The following is a 27,980-nucleotide window of genomic DNA, read 5'->3' as shown; positions in this document are numbered from 1 at the left end:
TAGTTATCCATACAAATCACTGATTAAAACAGCAGTCGGGCCACAAGCATATTTTCAGAGTCCAATACTGCCTATTTAAAGAAGGGCACCACTAGTTCTCATTTGCTTGTCAGAGCACAATCGGAAATGTGCGAAGAACATTGTAGCTTTCTGAATACGTGGTCTGGGTTAATACATCCCTTGTGTATTGTACAGTGAGTGGGGGAGGTGGGTCGTTTTGGCAATTTGAGTACTGGGTGAATCAGGCAAAATTCTGAGCAACCTGGTTGCAACCCGCCGACTTCCTTTGTGGATGCGACATCTTCCTGAGTGGCATGTTGTCATTACGGATATATTAATCAATCAATTAAAACAATATGCACATGGGTTTCCTCCGGATGCTCCAGTTTCCTCCCACAAGTCCGGAAAGACGTGCTGTTAGGTGAATTGGACATTCTGAATTCTCCCTCTGTGTACCTGAACAGGTGCCAGAGTGTGGCGACGAGGGGATTTTCACAGAAACTTCATTGCAGTGTTAATGTAAGCCTACTTGTGACAATACTAAAGATTATTATTATAATAAAACATGTGCTAAGGAGCTGAATTCATGGCTGAAACCTGTTAGTTGACTGATTGTAATATAGTTGAGACAACAGTTATAATATAACTGTCTATAGCAATAAACTATAGCAGAACCTTTAGAAATTGTGCCTTGCCTTCATAGTTCAGTACTATCCACAGAAAAGAATCCCTGATGCAAAATATTAAACTTCAGTTCAGTCAATAAAATTCTATCAGCTTCCATTGAATAGAGTTTTTGATGCAACTACAACATTGAGCAAAGACCTCACCTAATTATTCATGTATTCAGGGCTCGCTGGCAGGTAGGCTTCATTTTAATGAACACCAGTGGTTATCAGTCTAACCTATGTACACCAATTATTTCTCTTCATACCTCTTCAAGAGGAATATCACTTTTAGAGATGTACTTTCAATGTAACATACACCATCACAAAAGAAAAGTTTCTATTAGGCAAGGAAATAATTAAACAACTTTTAAAAAATCAATCTTGGCTGTGAGCATTGCAGTCAAGGCCGACATTTATTATTGATTTCTAGCTGTTGTGAGAAGCTGGTGGGGACCTTCTCCTTGAACCAGCATCATCAATGTGGTGAGCTTGCTCCCACAGTGCTTTCGGGAAATAGTCTTTGTAGAACTTTGATAGATTGATTGTTGCTAGGCAACTTGACAGTCTATCTATTGGTGAGGGACTGGAGTCACAAGTTAGTCAGTCTGGGTAAGAACAGTAGGCTTCATTCTCTTTAAAAAAATGATTGGTTGTTTTATGACAATCCAAAATCGTCATGGTCAAACGTTACTGATACCAGCTTTTTATTTCCAGATTTTAAAAATTGAATTCAAATTCTCGAACTGCCATGGTTAGATTTGATCTCTGGATTATTCCAGTGACATAACCACAGCCTACCCAATTATAGAAAGTGTTTACATTGAAGGTACCCGGTCCCCGGAAATTGATGTTTTCTTTTCAGTTTGCATTATTTTAGGCCCAACATTTAAAGAGCTGGAATAAAAATTTGGTTGGCACCCATCCTAACCCAATTGCTCCAATTGGATGCACTTCCTCATGATAATAAAATGCTCCATCTAAAGGACGAAAAAATGAAACTGCAACCATAAAACCCACTGCCTAGTGATGGAACTGATGGAGGCCACAAAGACCAATTTTAACCCTATGTGTCCAGTGGAAAGCAAGCGGTTAGGCTGTTAGATGGCCTAAGTTACATCCCTCCACTGAAGTGGCAAGGGTTCTGCATTCCCTCCGATTCTAACCTTCTCTCCTGTATCAGTGGCAAGGACACCCTCCCAAATCCAACAACGTCCACTCTTCACTATGCATGTTAGGTCCCAATGTTGATTTTAGGATCCAAATGCAATTTTTTTTTTAATAAACATTTTATTGAGGTATTTTTTGGTTTGACAACAACAACAAAATAAACAATGGACATGAATCTATAAACATAGTGCAAACGCCGTCTTCCTCCCTTACAGGTCCCACCTTTATTAACCCCCGACTCTAATCTAAACTAACCCCGCAAAGAAGTCGACTCATACAACCTACCATAAAACTCCTTAAACGCCTTATTCATCCCTGCTGAGTCTCCAACCAGCTTCCCATCTCCATCCTTTACTTTCCCGATCTCCCTGGCTGCCTCCCTCTTTGTAAGATGCTGTGCAAGCATTCTGCTGGCCTTCTCTCCATGCTCAAAATTGCTCCCCTCGCCTTTCTCAGCTGCTCCACCGCCCTCCCTGTGGTTAACAAGCCGAACTCTGCCTGTAGCCTCTGCCATTCCCTTAAAAGCCTTGCCTCTGGGGTCTCCGCATACCTTCTGTCGACCTGTAGTATCTCCTTTACTAGTCGGTCCGTCTCTGCCCTGTCTATCTTCTCCCTGTGGACCCGTATCGAGATCAGCTCCCCTCTAACCACCGCATTCAATGCTTCCCAGACCACCCCTGCTGAAATTTCCCCCCTGTCACTGACTTCCACGTAGTTCTGAATACATTTCCTCAGCCGCCCGCACACCTCTTCATCAGCCAAAAGTCCCACGTCTAGCCTCCAGTGTGGGCGCTGGTTACTGTATTTACTAACCTGTAGGTCAACCCAGTGCGGGGCATGGTCTGAGATAGTGATCGGTGAGTACCCCGTGTCCCCCACCCCCGTCAGTAAAGCCCTGCTCAGAATAAATAAATCAATCCGGGAGTACACTTTATGCACGTGTGAGTAGAAGGAGAACTCCTTCACACTCGGCTGCCCAAACCTCCATGGATCCACCCCCATCTGCTCCATGAACCCTTTTAGTTCCTTTGCCATTGCTGGCACCCTGCCCGTTTTCGAGCTTGACCGGTCTAAACCAGGGTCAATAACTGTGTTGAAGTCCCCTCCCATGACCAACTTATGCGAATCCAGGTCCGGTATCTTCCCCAGCAGCCTCTTTATAAACTCTACATCGTCCCAATTTGCCGCATATACATTTACTAATACCACCTGCACCCCCCGGCCTCCCATATCCGAAACTATTCTTCCCACCTCGAAACACCACCCGCTTTGAGTCCAGTCCCGAGTGAAAAACCCAACTTTTCCTTAACCTAATCTGGTCGGCTACTCTAAGGTGCATCTCCTGCAGCATTACCACGTCCGCCTTCAGTCCTCTCAAATGCGCGAACACGCGTGCCCTCTTGACCGGCCCATTTAGCCCTCTTACATTCCAGGTGATCAGCCTAGTTGGGGGGCTCATCGCCCCCCCCCCCCCCTTTGCCGATCAGCCATCACCTTTCTTGGGCCAGTCTCCAGCCCGCACCCCGCGCTGTCTCCAGCCTGCACCCCGCGCTTCCACCAGCCCGCCCCCAGGCATCCTCCGCCCCGACCTCCTCTCTGTCCCTCAGCAACAGTCCCTCCCTCGTCAGCAGATCATTTACCCCCCTCTCCCCCCTCATAACAGCACAATGTAAATTGACCCCTTTGATAAGCCTATCATCTGCTCACCCCCCACTATGCTTCCATGAGCTAGCCCGCCCAGCTAGCTTGGTGGTCCCCACCCCTGGCGTCAGACATTCTCCCACCTATTGTTCCCCCCCCCCGCTCATACACACATATTCAGATGACAAACAATCCCAACACAACTGCCCGACAGAAAAGAAAACGCTAAACAAAGAAATGATCAAGCAAGAGATCCAGCATCTAAACAAACACACCTCCATCCCCCAACGTTGACTCACTCAGCTCTGCAACTGGCCCCAAATCAATGCAGAAGGCATTAGAAATAGCGTCCACAAAACGAAAAATTAGAAACTTTTTAAAACATGAACGTTGCAGCAAAGTTCAAAAGTTCTCAGTCCGCCACCAGTCCTTTTCTTTTTGCGAAGTCCAGCGCTTCCTCAGGTGACTCAAAATAAAAATGTTGCTCCTCGTACGTGACCCAGAGACGGGCCGGATACAACTGTCCGAACGTCACCTTTTTCTTTAAAAGTGTGGACCATAACTGGTTAAACCCCGCTCTTCTCCTGGCCACCTCCGCACTCAGGCCCTGACAGATCCGCAGGATACTGTTCTCCCATTTACAGCTCTGTGTCTGCTTGGCCCACTGTAAAATATGCTCCTTATCCAAATACCTGTGGAATCTCACCACCATTGCCCTCGGGGGGTCTCCCATTCGCTGTTTCCTCGCGAGTGCTCTGTGAGCCCTGTCCACCTCCAAGGGTCGGGAGAATGCCCAGCAGCTTCTCGAACATGTCCACTATTCCAAATGCAGTTTTAACTCAGGTAGAACAAGGAAGCTACTGTGGCTTTCCCATCAGGCCAACCCTGGATAAAAGAGTATCAGCCCAGCAAAGGTAAGGAAGTGCACTAATTTCCTTTGTTGGGCCAGGAGTGCTTCCAGAACAAGGTAAACCTAATTTCCCTGCCCCAAACCTCTGCCTTCCTGAATGTGGAGGAACCTGATCCTGTCACCCGCCTTGTAGTCAAGCGACGTTCCTGATGTACCGTCAATTACCACGAGACGAGAATGGTGAAACAATCGAGGCTTTATTGCACAAGATGTTGTGCCTCCTGCAGCTGGAACCAGAATGGGAGCAGCGCCGGAGAGCGCACACTTTTATACGCCGCCTGCTGGGAGGAGCCGGCAGGCTGAGATTTACCGTTGGACCTGTAATACAGGGGCAGTACCGTAATACATGCGATGTGTTACTTGTGGTGTTTACCACATTCACCCCCTGTTTAAAAAAGAGTCCGGCGGGGGTGAAGAAAAACATTACAGATTGAGTCTGTCGGGGGCTCTGACCCTCCACTGCGATCGCCTCAGTCCTGGTGGTGATGTGAGCGCCGATATGGTCATCTGTGACTCCGGGAGCGTGTTGTCCTCTTCTTCGTCACCCCTTAGTGGATCCCGTGAGGGGACGGATACTGCTGGGGTGGGGGCTGCGGTGAGGTTCACTGGTGGGAGGCACAGGGATGAATGAGGCAACCGGGGGGGGTGGCGGTATCAGGCCGGGGCTGTGGGTGGGGACTCAGCGGGTGCCAGGTCCCGGAGGGAGACTGTGTCCTGTCCCTGTCGCCCGTCGGGGTGTGCCACGCAGGCGTACTGCGGGTTTGAATGGAGGAGGTGGACTTTCTCAACCAAGGGATCCGATTTATGGATTTGCACATGCTTCCAGAGGAGGACGGGTCCAGGAACTGTCAGCCATGTTGGGAGCGAGACCCCGGAGGTGGACTTCCTGGAGAAGGCAAACATGCGTTCGTGAGGGGTCTCATTAGTGGCAGTGTACAGGAGCGACCGGATGGAGTGGAGCGCATTGAGGAGGACCTCCTGCCAGCGGGAGACCGGGAGATTTCTAGACCGAAGGGCCAGCAGGATGGCCTTCCAGACCGTCCCGTTCTCCCTCTCCACCTGCCCATTTCCCCGGGGCTTGTAGCTGGTCGTCCAGCTCGAGGCGATGCCCTTGCTGAGCAGGAACTGACGCAGCTCATCACTCATGAAGGAGGATCACCGATCGCTGTGGATGTAGGTGGGGAAACCGAACAGAGTGAAGATGCTGTGCAGGGCTTTGATGGCCGTGGCAGAAGTCATGTCGGGACATGGGATGGCGAAAAGGAAACGGGAGTACGGTCAGTGGAGGGGACGGGCCCTTTGATGTCCATCCTGAGGCTACTCAATGGAGTAGGGCAGGTTGCGGGCCTTGACAAAATGGAAGAACTGGGTGACCCCCGGGTGGCAGAGGTCATTTTCCACTACGTAGCCAAGGATGGCTAAGCGGTTGGTGCGGAACACGCATTTCTCCTTATTGTAGGTGAGGTTAAGGAGTTTGGCGGTATGGAGGAATTTTTGGAGATTTGCGTTGTGGTCCTGCTGAGCGTGGCCGCAGATGGTGATGTCATCTAGGTACGGGAAGGTGGCCCGCAGCCCGTACTGGTCAACCATTCGGTCCATCTCTCGCTGGAAGACCGAGACCCCATTGGTGACGCCGAAGGGAACTCTAAGGAAGTGATAGAGGCGGCCATCTGCTTCGAACGCAGTGTATTGGCGGTCCTCCGGGCAGATGGGGAGCTGGTGGTAGGCGGAGTTCAAGTCAACTGTGGAGAAGACTCGATACTGCGCAATCTGATTGACCATGTCAGATATGCGTGGGAGGGGGTACGCGTCGAGCTGCGCGTACCGGTTGATGGTCTGACTGTAGTCAATGACCATCCTGTGCTTATCCCCAGTCTTCACTACCACCACTTGAGCTCCGACCTGATGAAGGTCCTGCCCTGTGCACTGTACCATCTGCTCCTAGTGGCGACGGACTTGCAGTCCGGGGTGAGGTTTGCAAACAGTGAAGGTGGATCGACCTTGAGGTTTGTGAGGCCGCAGACGGTGAGGAGGGGCAGGGGTCCACCGAATTTCAAAGTAAGGCTTTGGATGTGGCATTGAAAATCAAGATCTAGTAACAGGGCAGCGCAGAGATGGGAGAGGACGTAGAGCCGAAGTTGCTGAACTCTACGCCCTGAACGGTGAGGGTCGCGACCCAGTACCCCTGGATTTCCATGCAATGGGATCCAGAGGCCAGGGAGATTTTCTGGATGACGGGGCGTACCGTGAAGGAGCAGCGCCTTACCGTAGCAGGGTGGATGAAACTCCCTGTGCTCCCGGAGTCAAAGAGGCAGGTCGTCGCGTGCCTGTTGATCTTCACCCTCGTTGTAGCGGTCGCGAGGTTGCGGGGCCGAGACTGATCCAGGGCGATGGTGGCGAGCTGCGGAAGATGTTGGGAGGTCCCGGGCTGATCAGCGGTGGTGGAGGTATCAGTGGGCAGCGAACGGCCAGACGAGCAGTCCAAAATGGCGCCGAAGATGGCGGTGCCCACGGGGCGCACATGGCGGGCGGCATCAAAGATGGCGGCGCCCACGGGCCGCACGTGGCTTGTGGTGGAGAAGATGGCGGCGCCCCTGGATCACACGTGGGGGGTGTAGCAATGCCCGGCCTGGAAACAGCGGCGACCGACCTGGCCTGGCAAACGGAAACAAAGTGGCCCTTCTTCCCGCACCCGTTGCAGGTCGCACTCCTCGCCGGGCAGCGCTGCCTGGGATGTTTGCTCTGGCCACAAAAATACACTTGGGCCCCCCGGAGTTGGCTGGCTGCCGCGCGGCGCAGGCTTGCGGTGAGCTCGAGACGGCAGCTGGTGGGGCCCACGATGCTCACGAGGGTTCTGCGCGGTCGGGGGTGTAGGCCTCCAGATTACGGGAGGCCACTTCTAGTGAATTAGCAAGCTGCACAGTCCCTGCAAGATCGAGCGTACCCCCTTCCAATAGCCGCTGGCAAACGTACGTAGACTTCATGCCCGTGACATAAGCATCTCTGATTAATAGTTTGTTGTGTTGGACTGCCGAAACTGCCTGGCAGTCACAGTTCCTACCGAGAATCTGTAGGGCCCGCAAGAAAACGTCCAGAGTCTCCCCCGGGAGTTGCCGTCTCGTGGCCAGGAGGTGCCTGTCGTACACTTGATTCACTGACTTAATGTAATGTCCCTTTAGTAGCGTCATCGCTTCTGTGTAGGTGGGCGCATCCCGGATGAGGGGAAAAATTTCAGGACTCGCCCGTGCGTAGAGGATTTGGAGCTTCCGTGGGTCCGAGAGGTCTTCAGTGGCTGCTCTGAGGTAGCTTTCGAAGCAGGCTAGCCAGTGGTCGAAGGTGGACGTGGCGTTGGCTGCGTGAGGGCTCAGCTCCAGGCGATCAGGCTTGATTAAGATGTTCATCTTTTAAAATCTTGTGCAATAAATTGATGTACCGTCAATTACCACGAGACGAGAATGGTGAAACAATCGAGGCTTTATTGCGCAAGATGTTGTGCCAACTGCAGCTGGAACCAGAATGGGAGCAGCACAGGAGAGCACACACTTTTATACGCCGCCTGCTGGGAGGAGCCAGCAGGCTGGGATTTGCTGTTGTACCTGTAATACAGTATCAATACCGTAATACATGCAATGTGTTACTATTGGTGTTTACCACAGTTCCACTGCTTTGGGTGAGAAGACAGCGCGTGGGGTTTATAGGAAGCTTGGTTGATTGTACTGCTGACAGGCGGAAATTAATTTGTTGGTGCAATTTCCTGCTGAAACCCAGTGGCAGTTAAAATGGAAAGGTGTTTAAATATTGTAAATCATGTCTGTATAATCAGTAAAAATCTACACCCAGCATAATCTTGGGATAGTAAAATAATAAATTCTGGTGAGCAAGTCATTTATTTAGGAATATTCAGTAGACTTTGCTTGATTTGTAATGTTATGCCTACAGTGGAGCCACACAAGAGGCGATTTTTAAAATTCAGCCTCCTTGCCTGAGAAACAAAAACTGAGGGAAAAATTAGCTTCCCCCACTGATGCGCCAGAACCAGCTGCTATATTTCTGAAGTGAATGGGTGAGCAGCTGGCATACCAGGTCCCAGCAGGAAACTGTGTAAAGATGCAAATTGGGGTCCTATGGCAATAATGTTTGCAATTTTTCACGTACAAACGACCACAACATGTACATTCAGTCCAATAAAGGGACCATTAAAATCAATTTAAAAATGCTCCTCCTGGGCTCACAGGAGAGTGCAGCCTGCTGTCAGGCCATGATAGCATCACCCACATCAGCACCCCCCCCCCCCCCAACAATCCCAATCACCCCAACCTCCCTGACTATCTCCACCCTCAAAAGTCTGATCTGCTGGCTTGTTCTGTGTAGACGTCACATGATATTCTATCTCACCATTACTCTGCAGCGGGGATAGCTACTCGGCAGCTACAACTGACAAATGAGGCCCAAACCAAAAAATAGTCTCTCTGCCAATTTCATATTGGATTGGTTTTGGATATGAGTCGATATTGCATCCATAGAGTCCAAAGCAGGGTAAAAGACCCGGATGCTAGTTGAAGTAAAGGACACGAGCTGAATGTTTTGAATTTCCTGTATCCCAAGGTTGACTAATCTAAACTAAATTCTGTGGTTGATTTACTATCACTAATGGTGAATGGCTCAGACTCTAGCTATTTAAAGCCAGATAGTATATTTAAAATGCAAATTGAATTCTTAGGGCTCTATTAGGGATTAATGTCTGGGCTCTATTAGGGATTAATGTCTAATCAAGGACAATCAGACAATAATTAATAATATAGTGATTAGCATGAAATTCATTTTCCAATACAAAACGATGTCTGGTTTGACAGATGTTCTGTGTGCAGATGTCATAAATCTGAGAAAAATGGAGCCCCACATCACAGTGAGATCTCATGAATCTGAGGAAGTTCATTTTCACTCTGAACCATATTAGAACCTACAAAAGTCCAAGATCAATTTGAAAGTCGAACTATCTTTACAGTAAGGGCATGGCTTCATTCATTTGGCACTGTTTCGATCGAAACGAGCAATAATTCATTTATATGCTCTGTTAATGTGTTAATGGTTTGATCACTGTTGAATCACAATGTAACATCAGTTTCTGGTCTATACCATTTTTATTCAGAGGGGTCAGGGAGAAACAGTAATTTCAGACTGCAAAGTGTCATTATAGCTTATAGAATAATTATGCACAGGTTGTGCAAAAATGTTAAAATGCTGCATTTGTATAAAATAAACATCTGAACGTGAAAAACATACAAAAGGATTTTGTACAAAGGGGAAATTATGCAAAAAGAATTCCACCTTCTGAAAGGTTTTGAAAATCTGGTCCTGGTTTTTAAATACCTGTTTAATAATAAAACCTCAAATGTAAGAATTTGATACAACCTCGGTAGTTTGGTGACAGTGATTGCTTTTCTTTTGTGTTATGCATAATCTCGGAAGTGAAGCATTTCACTTACTTGCCAGCTGCGTACACCTCTGCTGTATCAAACAGATTTATTCCATGTTCATAGGCAATTGTCATCAACTGCTCAGCCACCTGTAAATACAAAAGACAGCTGAGCTCTGCAGTTCTGAAATCTCTGACGACTTTGTCTTCGGAAAATGTTTTCCACTTTTCATTCAGCACTTTCCTTCAAGCATGGGATTATATTTCCTGACCAATGACCCTCGGCCATTGTCAAGTCACGTGCTTGGCAATCTCTGAAATGTCGTTGCTATTTCGTAGAAAAAGGAGGAAGCAAACTTGAGACAGCATGAACCATCAATCAGTTTAGTTTCTTTCCCAACTGCCCCAATGTGTCCTTAATTGTTCGATAGCCAATTCTGGAACTGGCTATCAGTTAAATATAAGAATGTAATACCACAACCAGCTTATTCTCTTCCTTCGTAAAACAAGGAACTACAATCAGTAAATTATTATAATGGCTTCACCAATACCAGCTATGTTATATTACACTTTGTAGTAATGTGTCGTTACTCCTTGCCTCGTAGTCCAGAATGGTCTGATGATGATGTAATGATAAAGAAATCACCAATCCCTAACTTGAAGCAAAACTAATTTATTGAAGAATGATTAAATGAAATAGAGCTTGCACACTCTACAGAGCTATAACTATTAATAAAGCAAGACTGAGTCTGTTAAACAATAATCTATGATTAAGCATTTACTAAAAAAGTACACGTGCTACTTCTCTCTAATCCAAACTAGTCCTGAGTTGTGATCTATCTCGCTCCTCTGCTAACACTACCCAAGATTCCCTGAGCTTTGATATTTATACTGGGAACTGGTGGTGCCCTGTAGTGTTTGAATTACACGGAGATGTAATAATTAACCCTTTAGTGTTATGCCTATCTACATATCATTACAAGCTAGGTCACTAAATAGCTGGATATTCCTCCAGCTATCGAGTTGGATGACCAGCCATGATTATAATGAATGGCAAAGCAGACTCAGAGGGACAAATGGCCTCCTGCTCCTATTTCTATGCTTCAAACTCCAACAGAAGGTAAGTAGGTAAACCACTGGGATTAAAAACGGGGTCTGACCCCATCCAGGCAGGCACCGTCCCTGAGCCACATATTACCAGCCAGAGACAATTGAGAGGCTGGTGCTGGGACTGCCACCCGATTGAGAATGGATGCCTGCCTCCGAGAGCTGTCAGCCCAATCAGCAGAGGCAGTTTTGCATGCAAGAGACTGGACACAGGATTCAGCATCACACTTGGAAGATTATCCTCATAGAACATAGAACATAGAAAAAGAACAGGCCCTTTGGCCCACGATGTTGTGCCGAACCTTTGTCCCAGATTAATCATAGATTATCATTGAATTTACAGTGCAGAAGGAGGCCACTCGGCCCATTGAGTCTGAACCAGCTCTTGGAAAGAACACCCTACCCATAGTCAACACCTCCACCCAACACTAAGGGCAATTTTAGACACTAAGGGCAATTTATCATGGCCAATCCACCTAACCTGCACATCTTTGGACTGTGGGAGGAAACCGGAGCACCCGGAGGAAACCCACGCAGACACGGGGAGGATGTGCAGACTCCACACAGACAGTGACCCAAGCCGGAATCGAACCTGGGACCCTGGAGCTGTGAAGCAATTGTGCTATCCACAATGCTACCGTGCTGCCCTTAAGAACAAATAAATCTACAATATATCATTTTACCGTATTCCATGTACCTATCCAATAGCTGCTTGAAGGTCCCTAATGGTTCCGACTCAACTACTTCCACAGGCAGTGCATTCCATGCCCCCGCTACTCTCTGGGTAAAGAACCTACCTCTGACATCCCCCTATATCTTCCACCATTCAACTTAAATTTATGTCCCCTTGTAATGGTTTGTTCCACCCGGGGAAAAACTCTCTGACTGCCTACTCTACCTATTCCCCTGATCATCTTATAAACCTCTATCAAGTCGCCCCTCATCCTTCTCCGTTCTAATGAGAAAAGGCCTAGCACCCTCAACCTTTCCTCGTAAGACCTACTCTCCATTCCAGGCAACATCCTGGTATATCTCCTTTGCACCTTTTCCAAAGCTTCCACATCCTTCCTAAAATGAGGCGACCAGAACTGTACACAGTACTCCAAATGTGGCCTTACCAAAGTTTTGTACAGCTGCATCATCACCTCACGGCTCTTAAATTCAATCCCTCTGTTAATGAACGCTAGCACACCATAGGCCTTCTTTACAGCTCTATCCACTTGAGTGGCAACTTTCAAAGATGTATGAACATAGACCCCAAGATCTCTCTGCTCCTCCACATTGCCAAGCACTCTACCGTTAACCCTGTATTCCGCATTCATATTTGTCCTTCCAAAATGGACAACCTCACACTTTTCAGCGTTAAACTCCATCTGCCACTTCTCAGCCCAGCTCTGCATCCTATCTATGTCTCTTTGCAGCTGACAACAGCACTCCTCACCATCCACAACTCCACCAATCTTCGTATCATCTGCAAATTTACTGACCCACCCTTCAACTCCCTCATCCAAGTCATTAATGAAAATCACAAACAGCAGAGGACCCAGAACTGATCCCTGCGGTACGCCACTGGTAACTGGGATCCAGGCTGAATATTTGCCATCTACCACCACTCTCTGACTTCTATCGGTTAGCCAGTTCGTTATCCAACTGGCCAAATTTCCCACTATCCCATGCCTCCTTACTTTCTGCAGAAGTCTACCATGGGGAACCTTATCAAATGCCTTATCAAATCCATGTACACTACATCCACTGCTTTACCTTCATCCACATGCTTGGTCACCTCCTCAAAGAATTCAATAAGACATGTAAGGCAAGATCTACCCCTCACAAATCCGTGCTGACTATCCCTAATCAAGCAGTGTCTTTCCAGATGCTCAGAAATCCTATCCTTCAGTACCCTTTCCATGACTTTGCCTACCACCGAAGTAAGACTAACTGGCCTGTAATTCCCAGGGTTATCCCTATTCCCTTTTTTGAACAGGGGCACGACATTCACCACTCTCCAATCCCCTGGTACCGCCCCTGTTGACAGTGAGGACGAAAAGATCATTGCCAACGGCTCTGCAATTTCAACTCTTGCTTCCCATAGAATCCTTGGATATATCCCGTCAGGCCCGGGGGACTTGTCTATCCTCAAGTTTTTCAAAATGCCCAACACATCTTCCTTCCTAACAAGTATTTCCTCGAGCTTACCAGTCTGTTTCACACTGTCCTCTCCAACAATATGGCCCCTCTCATTTGTAAATACAGAAGAAAAGTACTTGTTCAAGACCTCTCCTATCTCTTCAGACTCAATACACAATCTCCCGCTACTGTCCTTGATCGGACCTACCCTCGCTCTAGTCCTTCTCATATTTCTCACATATGTGTAAAAGGCCTTGGGGTTTTCCTTGATCCTACCCGCCAAAGATTGTTCATGCCCTCTCTTAGCTCTCCTAATCCCTTTCTTCAGTTCCCTCCTGGCTATCTTGTATCCCTCCAACGCCCTGTCTGAACCTTGTTTCCTCAGCCTTACATAAGTCACCTTTTTACTCTTAACAAGACATTCAACCTCTCTTGTCCCTCACTCGACCATCTCTTCCCTGCCTGACCGGGACATACATATCAAGGACACGTAGTACCTGTTCCTTGAACAAGTTCCACATTTGACTTGTGTCCTTCCCTGACAGCCTATGTTCCCAACTTATGCACTTCAATTCTTGTCTGACAATATCGTATTTACCCTTCCCCCAATTGTAAACCTTGCCCTGTTGCACGCACCTATCCCTCTCCATTACTAAAGTGAAAGTCACAGAATTGTGGTCACTATCTCCAAAATGCTCCCCCACTAACAAATCTATCACTTGCCCTGGTTCATTACCAAGTACTAAATCCAATATTGCCCCTCCTCTGGTCGGACAATCTACATACTGTGTTAGAAAAGCTTCCTGGACACACTGCACAAACACCACCCCATCCAAACTATTTGATCTAAATAGTTTCCACTCAATGTTTGGGAAGTTAAAGTCACCCATGACTACTACCCTGTGACTTCTGCACCTTTCCAAAATCTGTTTCCCAATCTGTTCCTCCACATCTCTGCTACTATTGGGGGGCCTATAGAAAACTCCTAACAAGGTGACTGCTCCTTTCCTATTTCTGACTTCAACCCATACTGCCTCAGTAGGCTGATACTCCTCGAACTGCCTTTCTGCAGCTGTTATACTATCTCTAATTAACAATGTCACCCCCCCACCTCTTTTACCACCCTCCCTAATCTTATTGAAACATCTATAACCAGGGACCTCCAACAACCATTTCTGCCCCTCTTCTATCCAAGTTTCCGTGATGGCCACCACATCGTAGTCCCAAGTACCGATCCATGCCTTAAGTTCACCCACCTTATTCCTGATGCTTCTTGCGTTGAAGTATACACACTTCAACCCATCTCCATGCCTGCAAGTACTCTCCTTTGTCAATGTTCCCTTCCCCACTGCCTCATTACACGCTTTGGCGTCCTGAATATCGGCTACCTTAGTTGCTGGACTACAAATCCGGTTCCCATTCCCCTGCCAAATTAGTTTAAACCCTCCCGAAGAGTACTAGAAAACCTCCCTCCCAGGATATTGGTGCCCCTCTGGTTCAGATGCAACCCGTCCTGCTTGTACAGGTCCCACCTTCCCCAGAATATGCTGCAAGAAACCTTTTGATACCTTAAATTGAATGCTATACACTGAAACACTTTTTAATTTTAATTCAAGGAAGGTCAGTATGTATTTACAGTGGCAATATGAAGTTAGTTTGCTAACTGAACAAAAAGAGAAAGGGACTTGCTCAAGAAAGCCATGCCTCAACAGAGTTCACCTCATTCACTGGAGCATAGTGAATGCACTCAACCACTTCACCATCCAATCCAACTACATGAGTGGAAATCCCAACCTGATCATCAACATATATTCGAGAAACGAGAGTTCCTGAAAGTTAGGTCGCTTTGCTTCTCAGGAATTGTTAAGTTCCACTCAATTCCTTGATCCCACTTCAAGTAACATGGAAATCCACAATTGAGAGTGGAAACCGTACTTAATGACCTCTCTGAATATTTAAATTACTTATCCAACATCTGCATGGGCATTCCTTGTTGGCCTTCAATCTCACTCTGGGCAAATCCTGAAATGGGCAGGATGATATAGGGATTCTGATCAGACGTCACTTTTAGAGGGTTTAACTACCTGCATGCACCCAAACCCACCTCCCTTTTCCTGGCAAAATTCCATCCATGACTAAAAATGCTTATTTTTTTGTGATAAATCCATTTTCAACTGTGTAATCAAACTGCGCCAGGTAACCACATTTCATTATATGAAAGTATCATTTTAAAGGAACATTTCTAAAAAAAAACACATTGAGACACGGCTCAATTGTTCTGCTTCAGGCATGTTACGCTCAGAAATATGCAATTAATTTGAGTGGAAACTTCTCAAAGAATAATTTCAGCTTAAATTTGCACCCAGATCACAGATTGCACCCAAAGCAGATGTTTCTATTTGGCTACAGAATATCCGAATATGTTCTAATCTATGAAAACAATGAGTAATTTATGAACAACTTTACTCCATTTGTTCTGAATTGAGACCTTAATTTACTTTTCCGAAAGTTAATGTAGTCTCCATTTGAAGTGCATATCTAACCTCAAATTTTAAGACATTGCTAACAAATCTCAGCCTGCAAAATTAATAAACTGAGTCAGGCCTTCACTACATATTTACTTGTCTTGCTTGGAACCCCAGTCTAAATATTGCTGTAAGCTGCACCTCCGGTTCATATAAGGAAGAATTGTTTCATTATTTTGTGCTCCTCTCCACAAATGTCTATGAAAAAATACTTTGTTGTTTGGATGCTAACTTTGTATTAAACAAACTGAATTTTGTCTGAAACAATCTCATGGCAACTCATCTTCGAAGGCCCGAGGACACTAAGAAAACTGTTAATTTATCAGCATAATCGCCTGAATAGTAGAAAGTATCTTGTATATTATCTTTCTGACAGAGTGCCCAGGATAGAATAAAGTCATTTCATCTTGTCAACAGCCACAACCTGTATCTTACTCTGTAAGGTGACTAGCAATATTATTGCATCGGGATATGGTATTGAGATAGAGGATCAGCCATGATCATATTGAATGGTGGAGCAGGTTTGAAGGGCCGAATGGCCTTCTCATGCTTCTATTTTCTAGTTTCTATCATCTGCAAACCTGCCAACAGAACTGTAAAATTCTGCCCAATTTGTTCTGCAGAAACCACGCCTAGTGAGAGCAGGCATAGGTTGTGTGTGTACTGGAACTTATTCACCTTCAACCTCTAGCTCCCTATCCATTAGGTTACCCAGCAATCCTTCAGCGAAGTTGCTTCTGTTCCACCTCTTTAAGCATGGGCCTCTGTTCCACCTTTATCGGTGCAGAAATGTACCAGAGCTGAGGGAACTCCTTCACTTGGAATTCTACATTTCACCACAGATACAAATCTGTTTCGCTTACAATTGCTTCAGAAATGTTAGTTCCAAATATAATACAATGAGTTAATTCTTCAAAAATTGCCACAGAATGCCACACTCTTAAATGAACAAAACTGTTCTTACCTCATCAGAAATCTGACCTCCAAATGTCACCCAGGTTCCTGGAAAGAAAATAATAAAGAAATATACGGTCAAACCAGATGTTACTGAAGGTGACATTGATTAAATGAGCTGACAGTTTCACAAGTTATTTTAAAAATACAATATTCAATTAAAATGACCTAATATATACATCATATCACTCAATTATAATATTTATCTTTAAATCCCTCCCTGTCCTTGCTCCTTCCCATCTTCATGTACACCTCCAACTGTACAATTCCTTTCCTCAAACTCCCCATGCCTATGACTGTGGACTTACAGCTATCTGCCCATACCTGTCCTCCAACCCTTTCCCGTCCCATTACTGGCAGCCATTGCTTTCAGTCAACTGGAGTCCAATCCCAAAAAGAATTTTCTGAAACAATTACACCTCTAACTTCTTTTTGGTAACTCCTAATCTTTTCTTCTTTTGTTCAGCACTCAATGTTGATCATCGGCCATTTCGGGCTTAGGAGAAGTCGAGGACATACTATAACAATGAACCCACTCCAAATGCAAAGACGGCTGTCGTCAGAGAGCGTCCTTCATTGTGAGACTGTTATTTTACCAGTTTTTCATATCAGCTATACATTGGCATAACTTGATTCTATCGTGCAACAAAGCTGTGTACAATTAAATAATCCTACTGCCTCTGTGGTTAGTCTGTTCATTACAGTGCTACAAACTGTTATGGATGCCTGGTCAGCTCTCAACAGTAGTAAGATGCTGAACCAGATGCCATAACGTTTTTAAGGTTTAATGCGGTGCGGAAAGATCGATTCGTTCCAGGAGTGATAATATATGAAATAGGGATTATTTTATAACAAACTTTATTAAAACAAAAAAAAAGCAATATTAAAATTTGTACTTCAGCTAACACTAACAGATTACATGCAGTTTCTTAACCTTAAAACACTAGCTCCCATTAGACAAAAGGTCCAATAAACATGCAGCTCTCATTCCACTTACATAGACAGGCAAAGATGATACTTGTATTTACAAAACAATTCTCTGCTGTAAGCCAAGTTCCTTTAGAACCCTTTTTGAAAATCTGTAATCTGGAGCAGCTTTCGCCATGACCTCACTGGGTGACCTCCACAGCCTTCTCTGTCTGTAACTATTCCAACAGCATATCCTGTCTGTCTCGCTCTCTCTCTCTCTCTCTAAGCTCCACCAACCCCCTCAAACAAAGGTTCTGCCCTGAGGTGGTCAGACTTGAATTTATTCTCATTATCTTGGCTGATTGCCCATTCCTGTTTATATAAAATGTTATTTATATGCAACTAACCTTCCTTGATGGGCAAAAAGGTCATCAGACTGTGCAAATAAGGTTGTCCTGAATGACAACAGACCTTGAGTGGATCATCCTGTGTATTCCCACTAACAAGGTTAAGTCTGAATGGGACAAGATAACTCAGGCTGTGGGTGTATCTCCCCGAGTCTGCTGCGAGCAATCTTTTTAACCCCTAAATTGCCTGCTACATCTTGGACCGCATTTCTGGACCAAGATCTTCCTATCTTGACAATAGCTACCCATAACTTGCTATTCAGTGAGACAGATATATCCTCAGTGATCCATGGAACTATTGGTTAAGAGTCAAGATTAAAGCCCAATGCTGAGTGCTGTGTGACAACCATGTCACTTTCCACTGAGGCTCCTCAGTGCAGACTCTTACCACAGAAAGAGGTTAAAATGTGATACATATTTTAGAATGACCATTTATTAGGAACTTCAATTACCATTCTGAGTACACTTAGAGACACTTGCTTTATGTGTGGTCATCTCGGGCAAATTAAGACTTTTAATTAGTACAGAGCAAAAATAACACGGATTAGAATTGATTTTGAAAAACTGTCTCTTCCATGTAGACATTTTGAAAGAAATGTAGCTGCGTTTGTGTCCAGGAAACATGTCTTCAAAACAATTTCACCAACCACACAAATGCTTCAAGAGCATACAGTAAGGAGTGGGAAAAAAATCACACAAACCTTCATAGACCCTTTCATGGATCAAATTCATTTAGTTTAGGTCCTAAAGGTAATGGTGCATCAAATGCATTCTAATTCCCCAAATTAATTAACCAAAACTCCAGAATGTTTATTCATTTCCCCGATTCAAATCTGACCTGCTTCCCTCTACACAGAACATTGCTCTTTAACCCTAGCAGCACATGGGCCACTGGGTGGAAGTAGCCCCCACTCTGCCACCATAAGCTCACAGGAAGTGTGGAAGAACTCTGTTTCTGTGCTGCACTTCCAGTGAAATTATGATGGAGGTGATGGTATTGTAAGGAAATGTCCAATTATGGGGCGGGAGTTTCCTTGCGCAGCGGGTGTGATGTCGCCGGTGAGAATAATAGGAAAATTCTGTCCCTTTTCCCTCAAGGACTATTTGATTATTTCAGACGATATTAAACGTTATAGATTTCTGTCTAGTTTCCAACCAGGTTTTAACCAAAACCTTTTTATTTAAAAAAGTATTATTGTATTTGCTGTAAGCGTTGTTCCCGTATCCATAATTATACTATTTCTTCAAATCTCAAGTGCTGTTTAAGGCTTATTAATTTTGAAAATGAGTCTTCTAGATTTATAGTTGTAGTCTAACTGAAATGATTTGCTTATATCTACATAATCTATGCCATTCAAAATGAAGGCATGGAGCATACCTCTCTACAGGATGTGCTTAAGGTGATAATTGATGACACTAACACCCTGTGTGGAATTGTCAATTCACTATGAAATGAAACAGGCAGCAGTCTGTGTTGAAAATTAAAATTGAACCATTTCTCAAGACACTGGATAAGATCATCGCATGCCTTTCAGGCAAGCATAATGGTGCATCACATTGAACATTTCAACTACTGACCACCAACCAGTCAACTACATGATTACTAACCCAATATATATACTCGAGAATCACTATCACCGTATTGAAAACTCAACATATCGACTGAAACTTTGCTGTCATTAGTGCATTTGTGAATTACCTATACAGTATAAACAAAAGCATTTTACCTCCAAATGGGGCTCCGTGGTACTCATTCAACACCCTGTTGCTAACAGAGATGGGAATACCATGGACATGAGAGAGAGGTGAAATGAATTTTTTTATCCTCTCATTTGTCCATAAGCAGAAGCATGATGAAATGCAGGCGGAGGTCGATGTCCCCAATCCCTCAGTTTGTGTCCCATTGTATACCTAACCGGCAGTGACCTCATGATTAACGCAGAAAGTGAGTATATGCAGGGGGGGGGAACAAATGAACACACACGGCGCACACAGACTCACATTAACGCACGCACACACACTCGCAAACCAGCGGCTTCTAGATGAACAGGCTTCGGGGAGCTGAGGTTTGTTGCTCGCTGCTTGGTCAGCCGGCAGCCTTGTTCTTTTCAGGTTGGAGCTAATCATCCGACTGCCTGTTTCTCAGTTCTCAACTGAATATAGAAATTTCAAATTGGCTACTTGAGTCATAAGTTCATAAGATATAAGAGCAGAATTAGACCATTCGGCCCATCGACCTGCGTCACTATTCTATCATGGCTGCTACCTACAATGTTACAGACCAAGAGCTGGATTGCAAAGTCAGCCAGAGCATCGCCTCCCTAGAACACATGACCTAGGAGTAGGAGTAGGCAATTTAACCTCCAGAGCCTAACACCCTCAATGTGATCATGGCTGATCCCATCCTGGCCTCAACTCCACCGTCCTCCATAACCCTTCAATCCATTACCAATTAAAAATCTGTCTAACTCCTCCTTAAATTTACTCACTGTCTATAATCTAAGATTATGACTTCTCGTTTTAGAATGCCCCACAAGAGGAAGCATCAGCTCCATGTCTACTTTCTCCATACCTTTTAGCATCTTGTATACCTCAATTAGATCTCCCCTCATTCTGCTAAACTCTAGAGAGTATAGGCCTAAACTGATCAATCTCTCCTCATATGACAAACCCCTCATCGCTGGAATCAATCTAGTGAACCTCCTCTGAACTGTCTCCAATGCCACTACATCTTTCATCAAATAAGGGGACCAAGCCTGTGCACAATACTCTAGGTGCGGTCTTACCAATGCCTTGTATAGTTGCAACAACACTTCCTTACCTTTATACTCAATTCCTTTTGCAGTAAATGCCAACATTCCATTCGCTTTCCTTATTATCTGCTGCACCTTCATGCTTGTTTTTAAAAAAAATTTAGCGTGGCCAATCCACCTAGCCTGCACATCTTTGGGTTGTGGGGGCGAAACCCACGCAAACACAGGGAGAATGTGCAAACTCCACACGGACAGTGACCCAGAGCTGGGATTGAACCTGGGACCTCGGCGCCGTGAGGCAGCAGGGCTAACCCACTGCGCCACCGTGCTGCCCTCATGCTCGTTTTCTGTGACTCATGCACGAGGACACCCAGATACCTCTGCATCGGAGCCCCCCAAAGTCTCTCCCCATTTAGATAATAAGTTGCCTTTCCATTTCTTTGACCAAAATACATGACCACACACTTATCCATGTCATGTGACTTCTCACCGCCACATTGATTTCAAAAGGGATGTTTATCTGATGTCTGGGTCTGGCTTCTGTTTAATGGCTTATAATACTAGCCTCCAATGATTCACCATTCATGCTGAGGATCTTGTTTGAGCGAACCATTGACTGGGCAGATCCAGTGACTCCTCTAGAGAGGTAAGCTTTCAAGATGCAAATAATTGACAGTCCAGAAGTAAAATGGGTCTGTTCACACCTCTGCAGGAATAACGAGATTTGATCTCTGCTAGTCCAATGGTTTCATGATCATAATGTCCTTACAATAGGGTGTGGAGTTCCACAAGGATAACAGTGGTACTCTTTTGTTCTTGTAACTCCTATTGGTAGCTTTCAGAACAAATGTTCCATCCTGTGAGTTACGTGATCTATAGCAACCATTTTTTACTTCAGCAAAAGTTCATTTTAAGTGTCTCCCACCCATCCTACCCCCTCTAACCAAAAAAAAAAAGACTGTGTGGTGAGTTGGTGAGGTAAGCTTTTCTTTCCTTTTCGTCTCTCCACCCTTCCACCACCTCTAACCTGTGGGGAGTATGAAAATCAAGTCAGCTTTTTTTTTCTTCTCTCTGTAATTGTCAAGTGGATAAATGGAAGGGATGGCAGAGAGGGCAGTGCAATGTTCCTCCTGCAGGATGTTTAAAGTGAGGGACACCGTCAGTGGCCCTGCTGAGTTCACCTGCGGGAAGTGCACCCATCTCCAGCTCCTCAAAGACCGTGTTAGGGAACTGGGGCTGGAGCTGGATGAACTGAGGATCATTCAGGAAGCAGAGTCGGTTATAGGTAGAAGCGACAGGAATGTAGTTACTCCTAAGAATGAAGGTAGCTGGGTGACGTTTAAAAGGAGGGGGAAGAAGCAGTCAGTGAAGGTATCCCCTGTGATTGTTCCCCTCAACAACAGATATACCGTTTAGGATACTGTTGGGGGAGGGGGGCGGGGACCTACCAGAGGTAAGCCACGGTGACCAAGTCTCTGGCACTGAGTCAGTCCCTGTGGCTCAGAAGGGAAGGGGGGAGAGCAGGAGAGCATTAGTTATTGGAGACTCTATAGTTAGAGGTACAGATAGGAGGTTCTGTGTCAACGATAGAGGCTCACGGTTGGTCTGTTGCCTCCCGGGTGCCAAGGTCCGTGACATCTCTGATCGTGTTTTCAGGATCCTTAAGGGGGAGGGGAAGCAGCCACAAGTCGTGGTACACATCGGTACCAACGACATAGGTAGGAAAAGGGACGGGGATGAAAAACAGGAATTCAGGGAACTAGGGTGGAAGCTGAGAGCCAGGACAGACCGTGTTGTCATCTCTGGTTTGCTGCCAGTGCCACGTGCTAGCGAGATGAGGAACAGGGAGAGAGTGCAGTTAAACATGTGGCTACAGGGATGGTGTAGGAGGGAGGGTTTCAGTTACTTGGATAATTGGAGCACATTCTGGGGAAGGTGGGACTTGTACAAACAGGACGGGTTACACCTGAACCAGAGGGGCACCAATATCCTGGGAGGGAAATTTGCTAAAGCTCTTCAGGGGGGTTTAGATGAATTTGGCAGGGGGATGGAAAACTGATTTGTAGTCCAGGAGATAGCATTGCTGGAGTTCAGGAAGTTGAGGGTAGTGCAGTACTGAGGAAGGTACCAAGGTCACAAGAGTGGACTTGCAGGCATGAAGGTTGTTTTAAGTGTGTCTACTTCAATGCGAGGAGTATCAGGAATAAGGTTGAGCTTGAAGCATGGATTGGTACCTGGGACTACGATGTTGTGGCCATTACGGAGACATGGACAGAACAGGGGCAGGAATGGTTGTTGGAGGTTCCGGGGTTTAGATGTTTCAGTAAGATTAGGGAAGGTGGTAAAAGAGGTGGAGGAGTAGCATTGTTAATCAAGGACAGTATAATGACTGCAGAAAGGCAGTTTGAGGAGGATCTGTCTACTGAAGTAGTGTGGGCTGAAGTTAGAAATAGGAAAGGAGCGGTCGCTTTGTTAGGAGTTTTCTATCGACTCCCAAGCAGTAACAGAGATGTGGAGGAAAAGAATGCAATGCAGATTTTGGATAGGTGCGGTAGTCGCAGGGTAGTTGTCATGGGTGACTTTAACTTTCCAAATATTGATTGGAACCACTATAATTCGATAATTTGGATGGGGCTGTTTTTATCCTGTGTGTGCAGGAGGGTTTCCTCACACAATATGTGGATAGACTGACAAGAGGCGGGACCACATTGGATTTGGTACTGGGTAATGAGCCGGGCCAAGTGTTAGATTTGGTTGTGGGAGAGCACTTTGGAGATAGTGACCACAATTCGGTGACTTTCACTATAGCAATGGAGAGGGATAGGAACATATGGCAGGGCAATGTTTATAACTGGGGGAAGGGTAATTATGATGCGATTAGGCAAGAATTGGAGAGCATAAGATGGAAACAGGAACTGTCAGGGATAGGCACAATTGAGATGTGGAGCTTGTTCAAGGAGCAAATGCTGCGTGTCCTTGATATGTATGTCCCTGTCAGGCAGGGAGGAAATGGTCGAGTGAGGGAACCATGGTTTACAAAAGTGGTTGAATGTCTTGTCAAGGGGAAGAAGGGGTCTTATGTGAGGATGAGAATACAAGGTTCAGTTAGGGCACTTGAGGGATACATGATAGCTAGGAAGGAGCTCAAGAAAGGGCTTAGGAGAGCTAGGAGGAGGCATGAAAAGTCCTTGGTGGGTAGGATCAAGGAAAACCCCAAGGCTTTTTACACTTACTTGAGGAATAAAAGAATGACCAAGGTGAAGTTAGGGCTGGTCAAGGACAGTAGTGGGAACGTGTGCATGGAGTCTGAAGATATAGGAGAGGCCCTAAATGAATACTTTTCTTCAGTGTTCACAAAGGAGAGGGGCCACGTTGTTGAGGAGGATAGTACGATACAGGCTGGTAGGCTGGAGGAGGTAGATATTCGGAAGGAAGATGTGTTAGAAATTTTGAGAAGCCTGAGGATAGATAAGTCCCCTGGGTCTGATGGGATATATCATGGGATTCTTTGGGAGGCGAGGGATGGGATTGCAGAGCCTTTGGCTTTGATCATTATGTCGTCACTGTCTACAGGAATAGTGCCAGAAGACTGGAGAGAGGCGAATGTTGACCCTTGTTCAAGAAAGGGAATAGGTATAGCCCTGGGAATTATAGGTCGGTTAGTCTCACTTCGGTCATAGGTAAATTATTGGAAAGGGTCCTGAGGGATAGGATTTATGATCATTTGGAAAGATACAGCTTAATCCAGGATAGTCAGCATGGATTTGTGAGGGGCAAGTCTTGCCTCACAAGTTTGATTGTATTCTTTGAGGAGGTAACTAAGTACATTGATGAAGGTAGAGCAGTTGATGTCGTATACATGGATTTTAGTAAGGCATTTAATAAGGTGCCCCATGGTCGGCTGAGGCAGAAAGTAAGGAGGCATGGCATAGAGGGAAATTTGGCCGATTGGATCAGTAACTGGCTATCATATAGAAGACAGAGGGTGGTGGCAGATGGTAAATTTTCATCCTGGAGCCCAGTCACCAGCGGTGTACCACAGGGATCAGTGCTGGGTCCTCTGCTATTTGTGATTTTTATCAATGACTTGGAGGATGGAGTTGAAGGTTGGGTTAGTACATTTGCTGATGACACCAAGATTGGTGGAGTAGTGGATAATGTGGAGGGCTGTTGTAGGCTGCAAAGAGACATTGATAGGATGCAGAGCTGGGCTGAAAAGTGGCAGATGGAGTTTAACCCTGATTCATTTTGATAGGACAAATTTAAATGTAGATTACAGGGTTAACGGCAGGATTCTGAAGAATGTGGAGGAGCAAAGAGTTCTCGGAGTTCATGTCCATAGATCTCTGAAAGTTGCCACCCAAGTGGATAGAGCCGTGAAGCAAGCCTAGTGTGTTAGCATTTATTAACAGGGGGATTGCTGCAACTGTACAAGACCTTGGTTAGACCACATTTGGAGTATTGTGTGCAGTTCTGGTCACCTCATTATAGGAAGGATGTGGAAGCATTGGAAAGGATGCAAAGAAGATATACCAGGATGCTGCCTGGATTGGAGGGTAGGTCTAATGAGGAAAGGTTGAGGGAGCTAGGGCTTTTCTCACTGTAGCAAAGGAGGATGAGAGGTGACTTAATTGAGGTGTATAAGATGATGAGGGGGATAGATAAGAGTGGACGTTCAGCGACTTTTTCCTCGGGTGGATGTAGCTGTTACAAGGGGGCATAACTATAAGGTTCATGGTGGAAGATATAGGAGGGATGTCAGAGGTAGGTTCTTTACTCAGAGAGTGGTTGGGGCGTGGAATGGACTCCCAGCTATGGTCGTGGAGTCGGACACTTTAGAAACTTTCAAGCGGTTATTGGATAGGCACATGGAGTGTACGAGAATGATTGGGAGTAGGTTGATTTGATCTTAGTTTCAGACTAGTTCAGCACAACATCGTGGGCCAATACTTTGCTGTACAGTTCTATGTTCTAAAAATAGCAAAAATTAATATAGCTTGACGTACACAATTGAGATGTATTTCATGTCATATTAACAAGTCAGGGAAGCATTATTAAAATTCTTAATTTTTCAAAGATATTGGGTGGAATTTTACTCTCTGGAACAAAGTCCCATGATGGATCTGGAATGGGGAGAACTTACCACTATGGAGGTCACTGTAAATTTATGCCATAATGCATGATGCTGGCCTAATTAATTATGCAGCTGCTGGTTTTCCAACATTTTTCGTGTCAGGGTGGGCTTGATGGCTCGTGCCTTGCCATCACATCTGGGTGGCATTCATAAAGGTGCCTGCACATCAACTGACCAACCATTGAAGATAGAAGATCCACCTTCTAGAAGATCCTGAACTCAGAAGATCTCCTGAACTTAGACGATCCATGTCATAGATGCTCCACTCACCCACTGTTGCACAAGTTGTTCCAGTGCCTGGTTGCTGGAGGCCTCCATCCTCCCTTCCAATCTCCACAGGTTTCCCTAGGCCTTCTTACAGCTAAGTATGACATTTGCATGCCATGTTGGTCCAGAGGTGTTTTGGATTGGCGTGAAAACCCACTGGCGATGTGGTTGACTGGGCAGGTGGGGGCAATGTTATTGGTTGGGCCTTCATCAGCATCATGTTAATGGATAAAATAGTTTCACACCAGTTTCTGGCGGGAATGGTGACCCCCTATACCAGGTAGGTGCACACATCACTGCAGTCATTTTACGCCAGTGAGAATCTGACTTTTCAACTGCTGCTACCTTGCCTTGCTCTCCCACCATTAAACTGCAGTCTTGAAAATTCCACCCATTTATTTTTGCATTTTATTGAGCTGCGCATTCCCACATGTCCTTGGTGAACATGGAAACTTATAGGAGATCACTCTCTCACAGCATTCACATTATTGTGTTAGGGGGTAAAAAGCTAATTTTAAGGGATTTAAATTTGCATTGGTAAACACAAGAAAGAAGGTGTAGTTTTTAAATAGGTTTAATTTAATGTTTCTGTGCCTGGAAAGGTAAAGTTTTTAATTAGTTTCATGCTAGACAAAGGTGTTTGCATGTGTGAGGGTTGGTTAAGTTCCATCTGGGTTTCTGTTAATGCTTAGAGAGGGTTATGGCATCAAGAATAAATAGAACGGCATAAACATGTGGGCAGTGCTTAGCAACAGGAGGCCACCTTCCTTTGTTCTTAGTTTTAACAGGAAGCCAGTTTGCTGAAGAACGAACAGCTCTCAACTCTGCCAGGCGATGCTGGATAGGACAGGGGTGTTGCAAAGAGGTAGGATGTCTAAAAAGTCTGAAGTTAAGAGAGCAGAGATAAAGGTAATGTTCAGAAGAATTCAAGGAAGAATAAACAAGGTCCTCTGATTAGAGTCAATCATAATAACAAGATTTAAAATGGGACAGCAGACCCAGAGGTAGATGAAACATTTCATGTCATTTTAATACCACCTGGGAATCGAAAGTTAAAGCAATTGTGAGCAGCTTGCACAGCACTAAAGACAAATAAATCCTGAAGGGGTTGGTGTGAAATCTTGGACTGAATTCGCTGTTAAAAGTGGAGTGGAAATTTTGTTTGAAAGTGTCACTTTAAAACCTCGATTGGATTTCAGAATGCAAACCACTAAGGGAAAGCATGATTATGAGAGAAGATTTTAAAACGTGTTTTTGGGAGTGGAGTTTGGAAATTCATGTGATCATCATCTGGGAGGATTCGGAGGAGAAATCCACAGACACTAACTTGGGTTCCGAGTGGAGTGTGTCTATTTGGCCACAGTCATCCTATGTGCTTAACTGGGACTGTGTTAGTGAGAATATTATAGTTTAAGATGTACTTTGTAATCCATGTTAATCTTTAAATCTGGGTGCATTTGTTAAGCCAAAGGAAGAGTAAAGGAGTATTGTATCATAATCCAACTATTCATGTTCAATAAATATTTTGTTTTTCTTGTTGTTAAAACCAATTAACACTCTTGTGTTCCTCCACATTTTATAAACAAAAAATAAAAATTGTCTTTTAAGCCAGGATCTTCCTGTCCAGTTATAACATCAACTGGGATTGTAATAATTGATATTCATTTTATTAATAATTTACAATTGTTATAAATCATTTTATTGACATGTAGTTCAACCAAAAATAGATATTTAAAAAGCAGTGCAATTTAATAAGTTCCCTATGCATTCAAAGGAAGACCAATTTCCATATTTTGTCAATACTTCATGATTTTTTAATACCATAAAAGATTTAATGGCATAGATGCAATGATGCAGAATAAGGAAAAGAGAATTGCAGGAGAGGATTATAAATTAAGACAGAAAGTGCTGTCATGGAATGCCACAGAGCGAAACTCCAGATTATCTGTCGGATAGATGGCAATAGCACAACGCAGAGAGAACCATTCGCTCCTC

General features: G+C 45.0%; 1 protein-coding gene across 2 annotated transcripts in view; it reads right to left on the bottom strand.

Moving 5' to 3' along the window:
• kcnab1a (potassium voltage-gated channel subfamily A regulatory beta subunit 1a) overlaps nt 1-27,980 on the bottom strand; it is a 416,725-nt gene that overhangs the window by 189,864 nt on the left and 198,881 nt on the right. For both annotated transcript variants that reach the window (XM_072474409.1, XM_072474410.1), the window contains exons 3-4: nt 16,526-16,563; nt 9,873-9,952 (exon numbers count right to left, since the gene is read on the bottom strand). In XM_072474409.1, coding sequence (XP_072330510.1) covers nt 9,873-9,952; nt 16,526-16,563 — 118 coding nt within the window. The remainder of the gene's footprint in view (nt 1-9,872; nt 9,953-16,525; nt 16,564-27,980) is intronic.

The sequence above is a fragment of the Scyliorhinus torazame genome, chromosome 14 (assembly GCF_047496885.1).
Source record: "Scyliorhinus torazame isolate Kashiwa2021f chromosome 14, sScyTor2.1, whole genome shotgun sequence".
NCBI classification, from domain to species: domain Eukaryota; kingdom Metazoa; phylum Chordata; class Chondrichthyes; order Carcharhiniformes; family Scyliorhinidae; genus Scyliorhinus; species Scyliorhinus torazame.
The sequence above is the reverse complement of the archived record's forward strand: the minus strand, read 5'-3'. Positions and strand labels throughout refer to the sequence as shown.